This window comes from Lissotriton vulgaris, chromosome 5, assembly GCF_964263255.1.
Source record: "Lissotriton vulgaris chromosome 5, aLisVul1.2, whole genome shotgun sequence".
NCBI classification, from domain to species: Eukaryota; Metazoa; Chordata; class Amphibia; order Caudata; family Salamandridae; genus Lissotriton; species Lissotriton vulgaris.
Window position 1 is genome coordinate 1,042,117,578 of NC_141693.1, and position 21,556 is coordinate 1,042,139,133.

The 21,556-nt window shown below is 45.1% G+C and overlaps 1 protein-coding gene across 1 annotated transcript in view; it reads right to left on the reverse strand.

Annotated features, from left to right (window-relative positions):
* Nucleotides 1-3,453: 3,453 nt before the first annotated feature.
* Nucleotides 3,454-21,556, reverse strand: part of KAZALD1 (Kazal type serine peptidase inhibitor domain 1) — a 166,994-nt gene continuing 148,891 nt past the window's right edge. The window contains exons 4-5 of the mRNA XM_086922672.1: nucleotides 7,040-7,187; nucleotides 3,454-4,305 (exon numbers count right to left, since the gene is read on the reverse strand). Coding sequence (XP_086778798.1) covers nucleotides 4,211-4,305; nucleotides 7,040-7,187 — 243 coding nt within the window. The 3' untranslated portion in view covers nucleotides 3,454-4,210. The remainder of the gene's footprint in view (nucleotides 4,306-7,039; nucleotides 7,188-21,556) is intronic.

Consider the following 21,556-nt stretch of genomic DNA (forward strand, 5'->3'; position numbering starts at 1 on the left):
AAAAGGGTAGGCGGACCACAATTTCCTTGCTGCAGCCACCAGGGATCCACCAAGGTTTTCTTGGCAGTTCCTCCTCCATGAAAATCCTGGAAGAGGGAAAACAAAGGGGGTCCTACAGGGCCCCCTGGTGCCTCACACCCTGTGGATGCACACAGAGGGGCAGAACATGTGCCCTCCTGTGTGCATGCACACCAGTCCCAGCACAGCATGGACTTTTTAGTCCATGCTGTGCATGAACTGTTTTTGGCATTTCTGTTGCGGTGCCAATTTTTAGAGGCACTGCCTTGGGAATGTCAAAAGAAGCCCATCAGACAGGAGGAAACTTCTAATCTGGCGGGCAGCCTGACCCCAGCTTTGGTTGTGCTGCTGCAGGGTGGACCCAGTGCTGCACCAACAAAGTTGTTACCAGGCCCTAAGAAGATTGTTTGACCTACCAAAGATCAGGATAAGGTACTGAACCTATTTGAGAAAGGTGCATCCTTGTAGAGCCGTCATTGGTTACTTAGTCCTGTTTTACCCTGATGAAGGATTATGAGCTCCAGAAAAATATGTAGAGCCCTATTATGACTTTGGCGGTCTCTGATGGGGCCACCATTCTGCCGGCCTGCTCTGAGCCATAAACAACTACCTGCCAGAGTTCGACTTATGTTACTCTGGCGGGCAGTTCTTTTACTGTCCCACAGTGGTGCCTTTGAAAAAGGCACTGCAATGGGAGCATCAAAGAAAGTTCCTGCAGGGCATGGACTGTTAAGTCCACCTGCCATAGTCCTACTGCAGCAGGAGGACCGCCAGTCTGGCGGTTCGCGGACTGCCACCACTGCATCCAAACTCATATTAAGGGCCTAAGTGTAAAGATTCAATGTCTCAGCGAGAAAAGGTAATCGAGTAATTCCAGCAGTGAAACAACCTTGGCAGCTACGGAAGTAAATTTGGTGCCACTCTGAGCTTTGGGAGAGAATAATGGAGGCTGTCGGCAGAGCTCTGTCTTCATGCCTGAGCTTGTGGAGACCCCAATGGATAGCTTTAACTTCTATCTGTGAGACATAGTTGTCATCTAGATGTAGGCAGAGTTGAAGCTCCACCAGAAATTGCTGTATCTCCCACCCTTCAAAGACACAGTTTCCCCACCTCATGTGGAGGTGAGAGAACCATTTGGTGTCTAACAATATCGCTGCAGCTGCATACCCCATCAGAAACTCTTGACTTGGCGATCCATCCACCAGAAGTACACAGGGTCACAGTGCTGTTTGCTTTGCCCGATTTGGGTGTGGGTTACTGTCACTGATTTTCCCTGTCCTGGTCAGTCTTGAAAGTCATGGCAGAACAGGAACAGGAAAACAACAATGGCCCGAAATTCTGTGAGAAGAACCCCACTGCATCAAGGCCATTGTATTTATTTTTTGACCAAAACAACCCACTTTGGGGGTTTGTGGCTGAAAAGGAAATGTGAATGGCAAGGATGATGGAAAACCTAGGATGGCCCTCTCAGCATTCAGAAGTGATGAAGCGGCAACCCTGGCACTGTAGATGCTCCCTCTTCAAAAAGGGCCCCACCAGGCAGGCAGAGATCTGTAGATATGGGTTGCTCTTTTCAATAAATTAGTCTGGCATTTTTACTGTTTCATATCTTGATCTTAATGTTCTTTTGGGTGCTGCTTATCTGCTTATAAACAAATCTTCTTGTAACCTGTTGTTTGAATCAGTGTTACCAGTGAAAAGCATTTGATTTCTCATTGACTTCTCTTTACCTCTCAGCAACTGGATTACTTACCTTTGGAGCTCATACCACATAGTTGATAATACAGATTCCGACATCTATTTACAGTAATTAGTTCAGCACAGCACAATGAAGGTACAACTCAGGGTGCTGCACACAACACACAATTCATTCACCAGAAGACACTATCCATCCACCCACCTCTCCAAGCACATTTGCAGGCTCTGACCTGCAATTTGCTTCGGAGAAGGCATTTGGGTGGTGGGATACCATACCAATCACAGTTGCAAATTATGTATATACCACACAACATGAAACAACATATGTTCTCTACTGTGAACCAGCAGAAAAAAATCTAAGCTGATCAGATTATATGTGATTTGTTTTGCGAGAACCAGAAGAAAAAGGTATGTGTACCTATTGGATGTTACCATCACCTGCACAGTGCAGCCTGCTTCAGAATCCTAGTAACTGTAAATAGATGTCTACCACATTGACCCACACACAGCAATGAAAGCAGCACATCTCACCTCAAAACTGTCCGACACACAACCACAAAACTGGCCCAATCACTGATCTATGAGGCTGGCTGTCCTAGCAATGCCGGATTGCCCTTAGGCCATTCCTGAAACATTCACCCCCTCCTCTGACCTCATCCACTCGTAAGAGTTTATTTACTCAAATGTAATTCTTCTTGTGAGTAAATTCTTTAAAAATGTAAAATCAGGTTTTGATTATTGAAAAGTACGTTTTACACATTAAAAAGATATTTGCATGTGTAATAAAGTAAAGGAGGGGTGTGGTGGAATGGACAATTCCTGTCCCTTAAGTTTAGAAGGGCATGGGCGAAGGCAGTGTGGCTAATGCCAATATCTGTAAGTAAGAGTGTCATTAGTTTGCATCCAGCATGCTATGATGGTGATGCGTTCCAGAGGGGAATGGTGCACCTAAAGTGGTTGATGACAAAGGCAGACTTGTTACATATGAACGTAATATTCCACAGTCAGAATTAAAGGGCCGACGCACATGGTATTCTCTGTATCAGGGTGCATGATTGTTAGAAGCTGCAGTGCAGTTGAATGAGGTGTTCAGGAGTGGGAGGGTGAAGAGTATGGGGTACAGGCATGGGAACTTGATTGCTGATGGTAATGTGGTTTGAGACGTGAGGGCAGGTGAAGTGGGGCTGGGACTGTCACTGTAATCACAACAAGATGCTTAACCAAATGCCACGGAGGCAAATTAAGGTTATAGGTGAGGGCACCTTGTGGAAGGTTTTTGAAACTTTGACATTAGTTGAGTTCCTATAGTTGATCAAATGACACACAGCACATAGTTGTGGCCAGAGTAAATGGCTGAAAGATTTAGCCCGTGTATGACTGGTTCAGAAAGTTGGTCTAAAGTAGCTAGCAAGTTAGATCAAGTGTAAGTGTGATATAATTGAGTGAGAGGGGAAGGCGAGGAGTAACATTGGTTCGATGATTTCTCTGTAGTAAGAGACAGAGCAATTAGTACACTGCTAGAAGGAGTAGTATGGATCAGGCTGGAGTAAAAGAAACTGGTCTAAATGAACTGCATGCAACACACATGACAGCTATGAAAAACATCTTGCTGTAAAAGAGGAGCGGCAATGTCTGACATCATGAGTTGATGGCCTGAAACAACCACACAATGTTGCTTTCATTATTTCACTCTGTCGCTGTTTCTGTTTAGTAATATGACAATCATCTGGCAATAGCCCAAGAGAATACAATTGGTTTATTTCACAAAGTACTGTATAGAGATAGTTGTATACTGTTCACTTTACATTTACTACTGCTCCTCCAGGTGGTTGAGAATTCTTTGCAGGTCCCCGTATGAGAAAGCATTGATTGAAAGAGTTAGTGACAGCAAACAATACAGTGGCAGATAAATAGGGGTATTTACAGAAGCAAGACAAGCCCATCTCTACAGAAGATCATTCACAGAAGCATTACTGCACTTGGCAATTCTCCCATGACTAAAAATAGGCATTTACAGACTATTGTTTGGAATCAAAAAGGTGGTACAGTTATGCCTGTGCTGTGCTACAAACTAAAACAAACAGTCAACCAGTTTGCAGTTTTTTTCTCAACTTAAATGAGACAATAAGCAACTTGTAATCTCAGTATTCTTTTAGAAGGATTTTTGAAATGGTGGCGTACTTTTTAAAAGTAGAAATTAAAAATACAGCATTCTCACAGCATTTCCTAGAACTCTTGGTGAACTGAAGGCATGCGTCTGCATTGCCATTTACTGTACAATTAATTTGAAACTGTATACAATTAAATATTGATGCAACTCCATTTCTTCAACCAGTGTTTGACAGAAATCAAGTTTGATAACTCCCTGTCTTGCATCGAACGAATTATTCAAACAGAGGAAACATTTCTTTGTAGGTGCAGATTTGTGGCAATGTCCTCATCTCAGGTCTTCCTTTTGACTGAAGCTTACACGAAGAGCTCTGTCTTCTCATAGTCAATAATAGTCATCATAGTCATCACCTTCTGTTTCGTCATCATACAGCTCTTGTCGCGACTTCGGCAAGGTATGTCCTATGGTATTAAGCTGATCTGAAGCAGAAAGTAAAGAAACAGCATGTTGTACATTGTTGTATTATTGTTTAAAGTCCATGTTAATAACTCTAGTTATTGACTCACACGAATTATAGGCATCACTGAGGGCAAAGTTCAAATAAGTGATTTATGAATAAAAATCTTATGACAAACTAAATTTTTCCACACTCTAAAGATGCAGGATATGTCTTTGATGCTCATGAGTTTGGCTGAAGCATTTTGCAATGATTTTAATTCAACTACCTTTGGTCATAGCTAGGACTCGCAAACAAATGTTAACAAAAAAGTCTGCATATTCAAAAATAAACTTTTCTCTAATCTAAATGTTATAATTCAAATTCTCGATGTATCAAAGACTCAAGACAATCGCTGCTCCTACATAAAGTTCCATTGCAAACAATGGGGAAACCCAAATAGCCGTAAGACTTGGGTATGGAATAGAATGAAAGACAATTGATCTCAACGGGAATAATTTTTTCTTTAGTACCCAAATATAATGACAGACACTCAAGAAATGTAAAATACATTCATAAACCTTACCATAAATTCAATAATCAATGCATGTTTATGCAGATATTTTACATAAATAGGAGTTGCTCAATGGTGTGTAGGAAGAGGGGAAGGGATTGGAAACAGTACTCGTGAAAAGGTTAAGGAAGAGGCAAAAGTTCAAGTGCCAATGTACAATATATACAACCAATATATGCAAATTCATATAAGATAGCCTGGCTACAATTTCCTTATAATACTGTCATCCACAGTTGACTTACCGGCTCCCAGGAGCCACTTGGCCCCGAGCGTGAGGCCCGCCACCATTCTCCTACTGGTGGTTTGTAGATTGCTCTTCTCTTGGTCCTAATGAAGACCCTGTTTTAAGGAATAATCGGCCTGCCTTCCATTTGGGGTCGAAACTTCGACATATACTATTACCTGTAGTGGAGATAGTATCCAATTCTTATTGACATTTTCTGTAAAAATATAGGTTGCATTATAAGACTGTGTATGCTCAGCTTCAAGAGTGCAGTTTGGTAGATGGCCATATTTCAACAGCTGGTGCTGCCCTCACATAAGTCTGTAGGGACCAGATAATGCCAGCTGAATAGAAGTCATGTCGTTTGTTGCAGTTTGTATTCACTGCTCTATGCACTTTGGAACTGTTAGGCCCTCGGCTGCTCATTTTTCTTACTTTAAGTGAATCTTGCCAGCCAGAGTCATTGCACATGTGAAAGTTTATTTTATTACAATGAGTAGAACACAAAAAGGCTTTTAGGATAACCCAATGTGTTAGTGTGCCGGCTGTAAATAGCCAGTGAGGATAGTATATTACAGTTTGTTTGATATGTGCTGTGTGTGTCTGTGCATGTGTGTGCGTAGATGTGTGTATGTGTACGTGTGTGTGCACATGAGTGTGAATGTGTGCATGTACATGCGTGTGGATGTGTGTTTCTGTGTGTGAGATTCAAAGAAGCAAGACTGAAAAAAAGAATCAGCTGCTGTTGATGGAGAAAAAGAAATGTGAGTGAGAAGGCAGCCAATCAATTGTATGTAATGGATGGGCTCTAGGCCCATTTTCGTTTTTGTTTTTTTCAAGGAACAATAGATCTTGCAGGCAACAGCACATGCTCTGTCTGTGTCAGGCGAGACCAAAAAAATGGAGGGGTTGAGGACCATGAGGGAAGGAGAACAGTGCAAGAAATGGAGCTTTCCATACTGGATAATAATGCAGAAACTATCAGTTTCGATACTTTAATCACCATGCAATGCACCATAAGATTTTGGGTGAAAATATGGAAATCTGCACAGCTTAGGTGTTTTACCCATTGGAGAAAGTGTGGTAACTTATCTCCAGCCTAAAGCACAACTCTACTCTGTGAAACCTAGACATATGCAGTTAGTAACCTAAACTATGTCCAGTTATCTGCTCTGGACTTAGCACTCACAATAGCCATTTTGCAGATATAGATTTCCTTACTCAGCTTAACAACCGCATGTAACAACTACAGGCAAGCAATATATTTCAAAAACCTTGCTTAAAATGATTTGCCCGAGCTACTTTTTCCATGGTTTTATTGAGGGAGAACCCTTCCATCTCATGTACAGTGGGACAAGAGAGCTGCTACTTTTGCCTGCTAAGTGTGACATTATTTTTACGAGAACTGTTTTTGGTGTCCATCCAGCCACGTGTCTGCTCTTGGTTTATTCACATCACATCAAATAACATTATGCACTCAAGATGGTGTCTTTCTCTTTCAAAACGTGGGCTGGCACTTCTTACCAACGCGTTGCTTTCGTGCAGAGCTCTTTTTATGATGTTAGACTGGGAGTCTGTCTCCCTGGGTGTCAACGTTATAAAATCGAGTAAGCTCGCGCCATTTATTTTTCTGTTGGAAAAACGTGCATCAGTAAAACGTTGGCCCAAAAAAAACTGGTATGTACTACCTGCAACTACAGCTACTGTCCAGCAATTCGGTGCAGAGAACTTTTAGGAATGAGCAGGGACTAACAGCACCTAAAGTATTACAATGACTAATTCAATACACAATTATGAACTAAGTCAACATGCCAATCTGAAAGACATTGCAACACGATTTAGCAAGAGTGCTCCGGGACAAATGTCTGCTTTTCATTCTCTTGCTGTTCTATGAGCTTCTGGAAACGATTATACCCAAATGTATGCACATACAATGTTTCGCTGTTAGCATAACTCCCTAATATTGAACATTCCTCTCACCTGGAGTGAGCACTTTGAGGCTTGCAGTAGCCATGACCTCCCCGACCTTGTTCCTGGCAAAGCAGTGGTAGGTTCCTTCGTCTGTGGTGCGGACTGCCTGGATCTGGAGCCACCCGCTCACTTCATACTTCTGGGGGCCTCCTCTGAACTGGGGAACAACTGTGTCAGTTAATATTGGCATACATAACTCAGCAGAACATAGCAATTTGATAACTACTGTGAAATTATTTATAACCTACATTGGTACAGCTTGCAGTAATGTTGATCATACGATCAAAATATATGATACACGTGGTTATGTATGTTACAGAACCACAGTTGGTCCTCTGTAGTCTAGATTTACACTTCACTACACAGGAAATCTCATGTTTACACTCTTAATAACTTTGGCCCATCCCAACCAATTTGGACTTAACTTTGGAAATTGCCTTCATAATTCAACTCTACTGTGTGCCAAATTTGATGAAGCTTGGTCAAAGTTCTCAAAATTCATAAGGGGTACCAAAAATCAGGGCCTTTTCTTAATATGGTGGACATCGCCATGTGGTGTTCAGCAAGGAGAACTGAATCATCCTGAATTAAAGGCCATGTAATTTTGCACACACTGCATGCCCTAATCACAAAGGCAATTTGGTATTAAACCTAAGTTTATGGCCATCATTACCTTTTGTATGCCTGCCAAGGTATAGCTGGTGCATTTACCAGTGCAGATTTCCACACCTCAAACGCAAAGAAAACCACAGTTTTAATTCATACACAAAAGATGGGAGAAGACATTCCATGGTGTGGTTTGCCTTGGAGGCGTGAGAACGCCCATAAACGGAAAGCCCTTCTCAGTAAGAGAAGGGCTTTCTCCAGAGGGAAAACGGTTTTCCCATTAAGGAAAAATGTGCATTTGCACAGGAAGCTCATTTGTGCCTGTGCAGAGTCATCTCCTATGGAAAACTCCAGACACAGAGAAAAGGAGCCTTCAGGAAAAGTAACATTGAATTTCCAGAAGTACGCCTAGCACAGCTTTACAGACATAATTCGAGGTATGTTAGTGATTTGAAAAACACATAGCAGTATGTTCAGTTAGAATTGTAAATCTCTGCCTGTATTTTTATGAGATTTTTTGGGAATAGGATCCTTAATGATTGGCTTAGTTCAATCTTTTTCTTGCTTAAATGCATTTTCACCCAGTTTTTTTTGTTAGTTATTCAGCAAAATTCAAGTATCCAGTGTGCATGCACCGGTGCTGTAACTGTCTATAAATCTTTAGGATCAATGCATAATTCTATTGCAGGACCCGGAGAAGAGGATTATGCCATCGCTTTCTTCCTTTCTTTTCACAGCAGCCGTTAAAAACATGAACAATAACAACTACATCCCCCATCATCCTAAGGGAAATGGAAACAAACCACAAGGGTCCAATCCAGGCCCAGCAGGACCCTCCTGATCCACTGTCTACCTGCTCTCGTCCTCTTTCTGAGATGAGTAAGGGACCTCCGCTCTCGATGTTGCTTCTTGATTTTTCTGCTGTAATATTGCATGGTGGTCGATTGGTTACGTTTCTTTACTGTCGGGGCATTACGGTCCTCGATTTCTGGTTGCTGCGGGAATACTTTGCTCTCCGGCCGCAAGAGGGCATGCGTTGATGCCGCATCTAGCCAACACTTCTCCTCATGTTGGCGTAATCAGTGACGTTTCAGCACAGTCCTGCATTCTCTTCTGAACGTCCCTGATCATGCGAGTGAATGTGAAGACTGCCAGAGTTGACCGGAGTCTAAATACCCTTTGGGGTGATTTTCGTGGCTCTCGTGTTGCATCATCGTAGATGCTCTCTCGGGTCTGTAAAGGACAGGTGTCCATTAGCAGCGCTTATACCCTCAAGAGTCTGTATTTCTGTTGGGCCCACAGAGCATCAGTCGCAGGACACTGACCCAGGCTGTTTTTAAAGGCCACTGAAAAACAATGCTGCATTGTGTCCTGCAGTTGCTGGCTGTTTTGACATGTAGCTTGCTACCACATATTTCCTGGGTTCCCCCCAGCCCAAATATACCCTGTCCACCTCTGCTGCCCTAGGGAGCTTTACCTCCATTTAGCACATAATGGAGAGGTATGACGATGCCTACACCCCGGAGGAAGGAGTGACCTACTTCCCAGTGTCTGATGAGTTCTGTGATGTCATTGATGCATCAATCCACAGGGCGGTCTCTGAGGTGGTGGTACCTCTGAAGAAGACTTTATTGGAGTATGCACAAGTGCTTTCAACCCCTCTCACCCTCGGCCCCTTTACCTCATAGGCTGGCTGCACGTTCTGAGAAGGCAAGCACCCTCTGGGGTAGACCTGGATGCCTTTGTCGGCTGAAGAAAGCCTTAATGGATCCAGGCGAACTCCCGAGACCCAAGCTAGAATGGCAGGCCCAGGAACCACTTGATGACCCTTCCCCTTTCTCCCCTTTGACTTCTGAGGGGTCTCCTCCTGGGTCGGAAAATGAGTCAGAACACCCTTGGATCGCCAGAGCAATCATTTGGAGGTGGCTCTCTAGGTAGATACCCCTGACGGGCAGTTTCTGACATGCTCAACCCTAATGCCCTGATGCATACCCGTTCAGCAGAGTGGTTTCCAGTAACAAAAGTTAGCACGTACATGGCTGGGAGGCTGCGTAAGCCTTTTGACCAGGACTTTAATAAAATCTGGCAGGCCGCGTGCCCCAGGCCTTCTCTTGAGGGCAAAGTCGCAGCCACTCCAGAAATTGATACGAAAATGGCCATGTTTTTAGTGAAATATGTGAAGGACCCCAAAAAAGGTATCAACCACTCCTGGCGGTATTGCCAGGGTAAGTTGTTGGACCTAACAGGTCCTTTAACAAGGATCCTAGACATGGCTGAGGATGCCACGCAATCAAGTACCCTTATTTCGCCCAAGGTACTCTCCAGTTGGGCCCAGCATGCAGTAGCATTTTGGGCAAAGCCAATTGCACCTTATCTCCTGGTCTCTCCTTGTTAAGATTGACCCAAAGTTAGAAGACCTGGTGACCTCTGTGGCGGGGCAAGTTGCACATGTTGGGCTCTTTGGTGCGACATTTATCAAGGAGCTCGGAAAGTTTGTCTCCACATTCAACTTGCTCGATAAAACGCAATCCTACAAAAATCGCATCTTTAAAGCTCCGGTTTTTGCTCGGGTCAGCCATGGCAGGTGAAGTTTGGCTGGCCATCAGCACTTTCAAACCCACGGCAGAGGTCTTGCACCCAGAAGAAGCCAGGACCAGGATCAACAGCGAATCAGGGGATTCTACCCCACAAAGGGAGCTCGAAGGCATAGAGGGTCCAGAGTTGGTTCCCCGAGCCGAGGCCCCTCCTCCTCCAGCTCTTATGGTAAGTCCGCAATTGATTTTTCACAAGTGATTGGGGTCAGGTTGGCGCATTTCATGCATATCTGGATTACTCTTACTACTGATGCTTAGGTTCTGCAGATGGTTCAGGGTTTCCACATAGACTTCTGTGACCTCCCAACCGTATGCCCCTCAATCCCTTCCCTTTGCAGGCAGGCAAGCGGCCCTCATCCAATAGGAGGGCCAGGAGCTTCTGGCCAAAGGGGCTAATTCCCCAAGAATGCCCCACCCTGCAGGTTTCCTCAGCAATATATTTCATGTGGACAAACAGGATGGAGGACAGCGCCGGGTGGTCCACCTCTGGGAGTTCAACAAGTGGCTTATTTACCCCCACTTCAAGATAGAGGTATCCATCTTCTCAGGGACCTTCTCTTCCCCAACATTTGGGTAGTTCGCCTAGATCTAAAAGATGCTTCTCTGACGATCCCATTGTTCCCGCTATATCGTTGTTTCCTGCAGTTCCAGTTGGCAACCCAGACCTTTGAATTTAACTACCTGCCTTACTGTCTTTCTTCCACCCTGTGGGGTTCACCAAGATTGTCAAGCAGGTGGTGGAGGTGCTACGGGCATCGTGAGTCCACATGATAGTCTATATAGATTATAGGCTCCTCATGGACCAATGCACCCAGGCTTTGAGGTTGCACCTTCACAGGGCAGTAGACCTGCTCCTGTCCCTTGGGTTTGTAATCAACCAGCACTAACCTCATCACAGTCTCTGGTCTTCTTGGAGTTTGTGGTCAATTCGGTGGAATTCACCTTAATAATAATAATAATACTGAGTTTTATAGAGCGCAACAGCTACCTCCGTAGGAAGTGTCCCGGTGCTGGCATGGGCAGTGAGAGTCATAATGCAAGAGAGAAGAGATTTATTGCGTGAAAAGTCATGTTTTCAGTAGGCTTCTGAAGCAAGGTTCGGAGGGTGCTTGTTGGATTTCCTGTGGCAAGGTGTTCCAAAGCCGTGCCGTACTTACGGAAAAAGTTCTTCCACCTAAGCGCGCCCTTTTCACTCGAGGAACATGGAGATGGACCTTATAGCTAGACCTTAGGAGTCTGGCCTGAGAATATCTAGGCAGTCGTTTTTTTAAGTAATTTGGGCAAGTCCCATGAAGGGCTCTGTAGGCCAAGGTGAGTGCCTTGAATTTTATGCGACTTGCCACAGGCAACCAGTGTAGCATGCGCAAATGGGGAGAAATGTGATGTCTAAAAGGGACCTGCCTGAGTAATCTAGCCGCTGAATTCTGCATGATTTGCATCTTTTGCAACAAAAACTTCGGAAGGCCTAAATAGAGGCCATTGGCATAGTCAAGCCTTGAAGTGATTGTGGCGTGGATAATCGTTTTGCGGCAGCTCACTGGGAGCAGTCGGAGAAATCTGCGTAGGCTCCTCAGTTTACCAATGCATCCTCCAACGACCTTCTGTATCTGGGGAGCAAAGGATAGGCCATTATCCCATGTAACCCCCAAATTCTTTGCCTTTATGCTCGGAGATGGAGCGGGACCCATCTCTTCCGGCCACCAAAACTCAGCGGGGGGGTGGTCGCTTGTGCCAAAGAAGATCACCTCCGTTTTGCCTGCGTTTAATTTCAGTTTGTTGGTATTCATCCAACAGGCCACGTCGCGGAGACAGCCCTTACAGTTAGAAAATGCTGCCTCCGAAACCTCAGAGAATGGGAAGACCAGCTGGGTGTCATCAGCGTAGGAAATTGCAGTGACTCCCCAATTGGCAATCAGTGTGAACAGCGGGGCCAAGTAAATATTAAAAAGCAGCGGGCTCAGGGCAGAGCCCTGTGGGACCACGCAGTTCAAACTCCTGGAATCTGAGGAGAAGGTACCAAGAGCCACCTTCTGCGATCTGTTGGACAGATAGGATTGGAGCCAGCCTAATGCCTGGGCTTGGAGGCCGATCCCAGCCAGGCGTTGTAATAGCCTGTCGTGATCCACCGTATCAAAGGCGGCCGATAGATCCAGGAGCACCAGCACCACCTTGAGCCTTCCATGAAGGAAAATGGCAACGATCAGGCATGAAGTGCGCAGGACCTTGGCGAAGCCCTCAACTTCTCTTCATCAGATCGCCAGGGTGGCGGGCCCCTTGTCATCCTCCTTAGAGCCCAATTTTTCAGGGCCTCTGCACTTTCTCGTCCTGCAGTGCCTAAATGCATCTCAACTGCGGCAAGCCTCGCTTACTCTCAGCATGCCCATTCTTGGTAGAAGCCAAAGAGGAGCTTCAGTGGTGTTGCACACACATGGAGGCCTGGAACGGATAGGTTATCTTCGGATCTCAACTGGACTTAGTGATAGAATCCGATGCCAGTGACTTGGGTTGGGCAGCTCGTTGTGGGGAGATCACCACTGAAGGTGAACGGTCTGCATCCAAACAGACTATGCACATCAACAGTCTGGAGCTGATGGCGGGTTCTTTCGCAGTCCGGTGCTGAATGAGGGAACGCACCTGACGCTGTGTGCTCCTGAAAATGGACAATGTAGCAGCAGTGCGCTATATATCAATCACTTGGGTGGCATCCGTTCCAGAGCCCTGTCAGATCTGTTGAAGAGGTTCTGAGAATACTGCCTCGAGCACTTTGTATCGGTAGTGGCGGACCATCTCCCGGGCATGGACAACTGGGTGGCGGACTGGTAATCGCGCCACCTCTGGGATTTCAGCCTGTGGAAGCTGAAGCCTCACCGCCCTTAAACTTCACCCATCCATAACTCCTATAATCTCTCCCTACCCCTCAACTCTACCTATCCCTAAATCCTAAAAAACATTTTCTACCTCCATGCTCCACCCATCCCTGAATCCATAAAACCCTCACCATCCTAAACTCCAGCCAATCTTACCCTAAAAGCCTACAGAAAAAGCCAGGCCGAATTGTGTGCCAACATGAGAGCATTCTTTAGATTACATGTGGGTGTCATGCTCAGGGTCTATAAAAACAAATGTTCTGAGTAGTAATGTTATGGTTTATGCCTGAAATCACCATATTATTTTCAGACATTATTTCCTAAGTTACAAGTTGACATTAGTTACTCAACCAATACAGAGACCCAAAATTGTTTGTTCTTTAAAAGCAGCAGGACTATGTTCAATGATTAGAGCTGCAAGACCATAAGGCTTTGAAGAAATCAGGCGTAGAAGGATATACATGCACCAGTATTTGCCTACCTTCCATATTTTTGGGTTAGAAGAGACACTACTAGTGATTTCACGTGATGATCCAACAAGATGTGCATAACTTACCCCCCCTTCTCCATAGAGAATCATTAGAGGAGAAGGCATAAGGACCACATAGGATTTGGGTAGAGCAGACACAATGACTGATTGCTTAGCGGAGATGCCAAGGTACTATCACACTGCAGACCCAATACCTTTCTAAGCTGTGCAGGGATACTTACATGGCTTGGTATATAAATCATGCAGAGAATACAATAACTCTGTGGCTGATAACATATGTGTAGCTAAAAGGTAGGGACTAGACAAATCTAATATAGAAGGAGGGGATGTGTTATGTAAAACATTTAAAGTATTTCTAACATTCAACTTGTTTCACATTATGATTCCTGAAATTACATTAATTATTGCCATCATTCTAACACTTAAGATTTATGCATGAATAGTGCCTAATAAATAAACCTTTATTGTAAAAAAAAAACAATTGTGTATGTCTGCTGCCTCTAGGGAGCAGGGCTGGGATCTCTGACTCTCTCTCAATCTCTACAGGTAGGAGTTACTCTGACAGGGTTGTTTGACTCCTAACATTCCTAACTGAATGATCATACTGTTGTAATATGGAGTTAGAGACATCTGCCCATTAACTATAAATGCTCTTGGGACTTAGCAGATATACCTTGGTGCTCCTCTCCTGAAAAGAAGGGTTCACGCCAGTCAAGCCAGTTACACATAATCCATTACTTAGTCAGAATCCAATGTGTTAAGACGGATGTTCTTGTGGTGGATTTCTCTAATAAATATTTCTAAAGGTGGGGGGTATGCTGGTAAGTAGGAAGAGTGTGAATTGAGTTCTCCCCACGCTATTGAAGCCTGCGCGTACACCACTCTCACCAGTCAACTGTCAGAGGGAAACCCCTTTCATTAGACATACTCACTGTTAAAAATGGGGGTCTCTAGTTGGCAGAGGTAGTTACCTTTGTCCAAATAGGGACCCTTGCTTCTAGTCAGGGTAAGGGGGATACACTTCTATAATAACCCCTGCTCACCCCCTTGGTAGCTTGGCACGAGCAGACAGGCTTATCTCAGAGGCAGTGTGTAAAGCATTTGTGAGCATATACAGTAATACAGTGAAGAAACTACAAATGGACACCACACCAGTTTAGAAAAACAAGTAATCTTTAGCTAAACCCAAAACGGGACCAAACGACAAATATCCACAATACAGTAATTAATATATGACTTTCAAACGGTAGAAATTGCTCAGTTGAAAGCAAATTGCAAATGCAACACTTTTCTCAGTGCTTCAGTGCTTCAGTTCCTTACACTCAGGGAAGGTGATGCATTGGTTCCTTGCTCTGCGGGAGGTGATGCGTTGGTTCCTTACTGCAGCGCAGGGAAGGTGATGCATTGTCTTCTTACCGTAGAAGAGTTGATCATTGGTTTCTTACTGCGTGGAGAGATGATGCATCGGTTTCTTACTGCATCCCCCAACGATGCGACAGACTTGGCGCCTTGATGCGATGCAACGATCCGGTGACGATGCATGAACTCGTGCAGCCACACAGCAGGCCTTGTGTCAAACTCGGTGCAATAATCTTGAACTTCGTATATCGGTGCACTTGATGCGGCATGCGGCGATTTCTCGAACAGCGGCAGGCGCTGCAATGGGTTTTTCGGTGATACGTCGGAAACAGGTGTGGATGCGTCTCGCTTCTTCGAAGTTGCATCGATTTTCCAGCTCCCAGCGGAAAACAGTCTCTAGAGGTCCAGAACAGCAGCAGGCACCTCTTTTGCAGATTAGGATTTTGAGCAAGGAAATTCAGGGGAGCTGGTGGTGAAGTCTTTATAATAATCCTGTATTTGTAAAGCGCACAGTTACCCGTAGGTTTCCCGGTGCTGGGGGCCATCGAGAAGATTAAGCAAGCTATTGCCTAGAGTCACATGGTGCTGGGCAGACCCCTGCCGCTGGTGCCAGGGATCGAACTGTGATCCCCAGCGTCCGGCGTCAGTTGCCCTGGCCGTTGCGCCACACCTCTTCCAAGTCTCAGGGACACAAGTCTTGGTGTCCCTGAGAATGAATTCAGAACAGGAGGCAAGCTCAGTTTCAAGCCTTTGGAGATCTTCTTTCAAGCAGGTGACAAAGCAAACCGAAAAGTCCTTTCCTCCTTTCCTTGGCAGCAAGTAGCCACTGCAGGCCAATCCCAGACAGCAAACAGCACAGGTACAGTACTCCTTTTCAGCTTCTCCGGCTCTTCTCCTTGGTAAAGGTTCTTCTTGATTTCCAGAAGTGATCTAAAAGTCTGGGGTCTGGGCCTCTGTTTTTATACACAAAAATCAATTGTTCTCTGAAGGCAGAGAGTGTCTGTACCCAGCCAAAACCAGTCCTCACTGGTGCAGCTTCCTAGCAAAATTGTTGAAGGCAGACCAGGCCCATTCAGGTGAAAGGAAATCTCCTCCCCCTACTGTAAATGCAGCCCAGGTCTATTCAGCCCAGCCCTGACTCATCAGGCTCTATGGAGCCACTGCCCCCCCCCCCCTGTCATCCAAAAGTCAGACATGCAATACACAAACCTAGCAGATGCATACTGAATGGTTAAGCAAGAAAATACCCACTTTCTAAAAGTGGAATTCTCAAACACAGAATGTAAAAATCCCCCTCACTAAAAGATGCATTTTAACATTCTGAGTTCAGGCATATCAAACTTTATTTTTCTACCTTGTTCCCAGGAGCAGATATGTTTATAACTTGTTATAAAAAAAACTCCCCATTCTATCCTATGGGAGCAAGTTGCCTTGCAATAGAGAAAAACTAAATTGCCAGTATTTCGCTACCGGGACATGCTACACACATCAGAGCATGTCTTACCTGTCACATACAATGCACTCTGCCACACGGGCACCTTGGGCCTGTCTTACGGGTGATTAACATGTAAGAAAAGGGAAGGTTAGAGACTGGCAAGTGTGTGCACTTGCCAAGTCAACATGGCAGTCCCAGACTGCACACAGGATCTGCAATGGCAGGCCAGTGTTACATCTTTCAAGCTGCTTCTGTGAGTGGCACAATCAGTGCTGCAGCCCATTAGCAGCATTTGATTTACAGACCCGGGGCACACACAGTGCACTGTACTAGGGTCTGACTAGTAAATCATATATGCCAATCATGGAATCACTTATCCATAAAAAAAATTACAGGGAGCACTTGCACTTTGGCACTGGCATAAAGCATCTAGACCAGCAAAACGGAATCCAACACACAGCAAAAACACAGGATGCAAAGGTAAAAAATACAGGGGAGACCCATGCCAATGGTGCCAGGTCTAAACTCTACAGCATGCCTCTACATATTATGAATTTGATTCTTACACAAATCCTGTAAATACTTCCTACATGAAACTGGTGATCTAACCTGAAGGATCTTTTAATCATCACTAAAGACTCTTCTCAAATCACGAGAAGGCTTCACATTCATACCATGTTAAAATAAAGATTAAATGTTAAGTCTTGTGCATTGTATTGAAAGGATAAATGAAGATTTGGTTTCTATTTTAATAGTATACAGTGGGGTTTAAAATGGAAAAAGTTAAAATATGCGCACATTAAATTTGGAAAAATCTTTTAGCCAATAACCACTTCTTCTCTGTTCCAAATTGTCAAGCCTTCTGTGTGGTTTTAATGACGTTGTTTGCCTTTAACCTCTACGAGCTTCATTATAAGAGGCAATTAGAAAACATCAAAAAGCTATTTATTTATCCCTCTGGGTCTTGGCAGTCGGGGATGGAAAAATACAACCACACAGCAATCAAGCTAACCAAGGCAAGTGGAAATTTCTTATGATAAAAAGACAACAACCTCTGGCATTGGGAGTCGAGAGACGGAGAAAGGTGAATGTAAGCCAAAACACAAGACAAGATTAATTATGCAATAGTGCTGCACACAAGCTCAACAAGATGAATTTTGGAGTTTCCATCCAAGGAGTACACCAATAGGAATTATAAACAGGTATCGATGATAGCCCACCATCTCGCAGAACATGAAAAACAGACCTAGTCTGTAGAAGCTCTTAACCTCAGGGAAGAACATTTGTCCTACTTAATGGTTTGGGCACCCCAGAAAATTACTCTAAAGTTCACTAAATATTTAAGGAACGTAATGCAGCTCCTCCACATACCCACTGTGTGTACCTGGCAAATTAATACCTGGCAATTTAAGCGCATGTAGTAACTAAGACCTTCCAGAAGAAAGTGGGCAGTCTTGTATCAGCAAAAGGGGAAATTGTCTCACTTTATTTCTGGCTGATGATGTATGAAGGTCTAGGGTGCATTACATATGTGGCCGCATTTTTGGAAATGTAGGATGCAAGGTGTATGCCGGACTATGTGCAAGTGCAAAAATATTAGCAGAATTACACAGGCATAGAAATACACAAAGCAAAAGATAAACTGCCCTGGTTGAATAAGTACAACATTTGCATAAAATGTATCAGCCATTTGGCATTTTATCACAATGGGGCGCACGGCACATATTAAGTGAAGGGTTTAGTCAAAGTTGTTTTATGCCCATAGATATGGACCCCAACAAATATACCAACTACAACATACATGCTTTCTAACAGGGTGAAATAATCTGCATATAAAAATGGGAGATCAGGTCTTTATTGGGATTTGCTAAGAAGCTGGAACTTCTGTTCCACACCTCTGGCCTAGTCCTCCATTCACAGGGCTATATCCCTGCTTATGCCCTCACATATTATATCACTCATGATCTGTTAAATGACATCAAAGATGACATCATCCTAGTTACTGATCCTCAAATTACCAAATAATCTTCTAAATCATCTTATAAAAGAGCCCACAAACATATACAGAGCAAGCAGTAATTAATTGAAAGAAGGTAGAGAATGAGTGTAACTAGTGTTAGTTGCAGATGTATGTTTTAAATAGTTTGTGGATGAATTCAAAGGCTAAAAAAACTAAAGCTTTTATTCACAAAACATTATTCACCTGTGGATTTCTGTACACATACTAACATTTAAGAGTTCTAGTGTAGTGCTATTAACAGATATTTATTTCCAAATCTCAGTGAAAATACTGAGACTTCTACATTGTCGTAGAATGCATACTCTATGGGTGAGTTACAGCCACGTACTTTTGAAAAGAGTAGAATGGTGTACACCATTTAAAAAATGCTTGAAATCATACTGCAATTTGAAGCATCTATGTCAGAAAACGGTATCTATCAGGCATAACTCATTAACATAAATGATGACCACATTCTATTATGAACACATTATTCAAGGCTTAATAACTGCTTAAATCTCCTGAGGCGGAAGCCGGGAGACGTCCATTTTTAACAAAAATTGTATTTCTCACTTGTGTGTCACCTTAATCCTGTAATTTTAACTGGGCACTCACCCGGCTGTTAGCTCCTTCAGCGGGTAGAGACGCGCCTGAACAGCGACTCCTTCGCTGCAACGACCAAACGCTCGAAAATCAACATTGCACCGCCATTCTCGGCGAGGAAGTGAGGCCACGCCCACACTGAGGCCACGCCCACCCACCACAGTATTTAAGCGCTGCCATCAGCGCCAACTAGCCAGAAACTGCTTAAATCCCCTGAGGCGGAAGCCGGGAGACGTCCATTTTTAACAAAAATTGTATTTCTCACTTGTGTGTCACCTTAATCCTGTAATTTTAACTGGGCACTCACCCGGCTGTTAGCTCCTTCAGCGGGTAGAGACGCGCCTGAACAGCGACTCCTTCGCTGCAACGACCAAACGCTCGAAAATCAACATTGCACCGCCATTCTCGGCGAGGAAGTGAGGCCACGCCCACACTGAGGCCACGCCCACCCGCCACAGTATTTAAGCGCTGCCATCAGCGCCAACTAGCCAGAAACTGCTTAAATCTCCTGAGGCGGAAGCCGGGAGACGTCCATTTTTAACAAAAATTGTATTTCTCACTTGTGTGTCACCTTAATCCTGTAATTTTAACTGGGCACTCACCCGGCTGTTAGCTCCTTCAGCGGGTAGAGACGCGCTTGAACAGCGACTCCTTCGCTGCAACGACCAAACGCTCGAAAATCAACATTGCACCGCCATTCTCGGCGAGGAAGTGAGGCCACGCCCACACTGAGGCCACGCCCACCCGCCACAGTATTTAAGCGCTGCCATCAGCGCCAACTAGCCAGAAACTGCTTAAATCTCCTGAGGCGGAAGCCGGGAGACGTCCATTTTTAACAAAAATTGTATTTCTCACTTGTGTGTCACCTTAATCCTGTAATTTTAACTGGGCACTCACCCGGCTGTTAGCTCCTTCAGCGGGTAGAGACGCGCCTGAACAGCGACTCCTTCGCTGCAACGACCAAACGCTCGAAAATCAACATTGCACCGCCATTCTCGGCGAGGAAGTGAGGCCACGCCCACACTGAGGCCACGCCCACCCGCCACAGTATTTAAGCGCTGCCATCAGCGCCAACTAGCCAGAAACTGCTTAAATCTCCTGAGGCGGAAGCCGGGAGACGTCCATTTTTAACAAAAATTGTATTTCTCACTTGTGTGTCACCTTAATCCTGTAATTTTAACTGGGCACTCACCCGGCTGTTAGCTCCTTCAGCGGGTAGAGACGCGCCTGAACAGCGACTCCTTCGCTGCAACGACCAAACGCTCGAAAATCAACATTGCACCGCCATTCTCGGCGAGGAAGTGAGGCCACGCCCACACTGAGGCCACGCCCACCCGCCACAGTATTTAAGCGCTGCCATCAGCGCCAACTAGCCAGAAACTGCTTAAATCTCCTGAGGCGGAAGCCGGGAGACGTCCATTTTTAACAAAAATTGTATTTCTCACTTGTGTGTCACCTTAATCCTGTAATTTTAACTGGGCACTCACCCGGCTGTTAGCTCCTTCAGCGGGTAGAGACGCGCCTGAACAGCGACTCCTTCGCTGCAACGACCAAACGCTCGAAAATCAACATTGCACCGCCATTCTCGGCGAGGAAGTGAGGCCACGCCCCTTTCTCCACCCATAAAAATGTGCAACCACAGGACGCGCAGCGGGAGCGCCGTTTGCGCGCCAAAGGCGCGCCTAAGGCAAGCCCGTCTGCGCCCGTCCGCGCACGACCGGGCCTAGGGCCAGACTCTATGCCGGTTCCGTCACCTACAAAGCTGAGCTACTCCCGCAAGGAGCTACTCAGCCTCAGACTAGGCGTGGGCGGAAAATCCGTTCCGCTCGCGGATTTTGCGGATTTTCGGGAAATCCGCAATCCGCGAGATTTGCGAATTTCCCGCAAAATCCGCAAATCCGCGAGCAGCGGATTTTGCTCGCACTGCTCGCACTGTTCGCGTGAGTTCGCGCCCCGCGAATAAGTGCAAAATTGCAGAAATACGATCTTAGCAAAACTGAAAGTAACTACTTACCAGGTTCAAAAGTTCAGGCTCATCATTAGTAGCCATTTCCTGGAGTGCTTCCTGAGGGGCCCCTCCAGAGTTCAGTTGCCAGTTGAAACTATTATGTGACCCTGCTCTGAACCTCAGAATAGTTACACATATGCCACAAAGGTCCTGAATTACAGCTAAGGGAGACAAGCAGGAGCCAGGCTGGAAGTTAAAATCCATTAATCAGCCCCTAATTCATTATTGTCAGTTGGGGCAGGGCAGGTGTTGTAACTAATTTTTCAACAATGAAAGCACTTAGCAAGTGCAAAAGATCACTAATCAGGGCGCACTAAGGAAGCAGGTGCCAGCTAAAAAAATATTCTGTGACACATGAATCAGCCCCAAATTAATTCAGGTCACTTGAGGCAGGGAAGGTGTGCTTTGCTTTGCCGAAAATAATGTACACTGGACAACCAGAGGGTGTGGTGATGAAACAGAGGGTGGCATGGGTGGGCCAGAGGGTGGCATGAGTAGTCAGAGAGTGGCAGTGGTGACAGAGAGTGGCAGTGATGAAGAAGAGTGTCCCAAACAGGCTGGACAC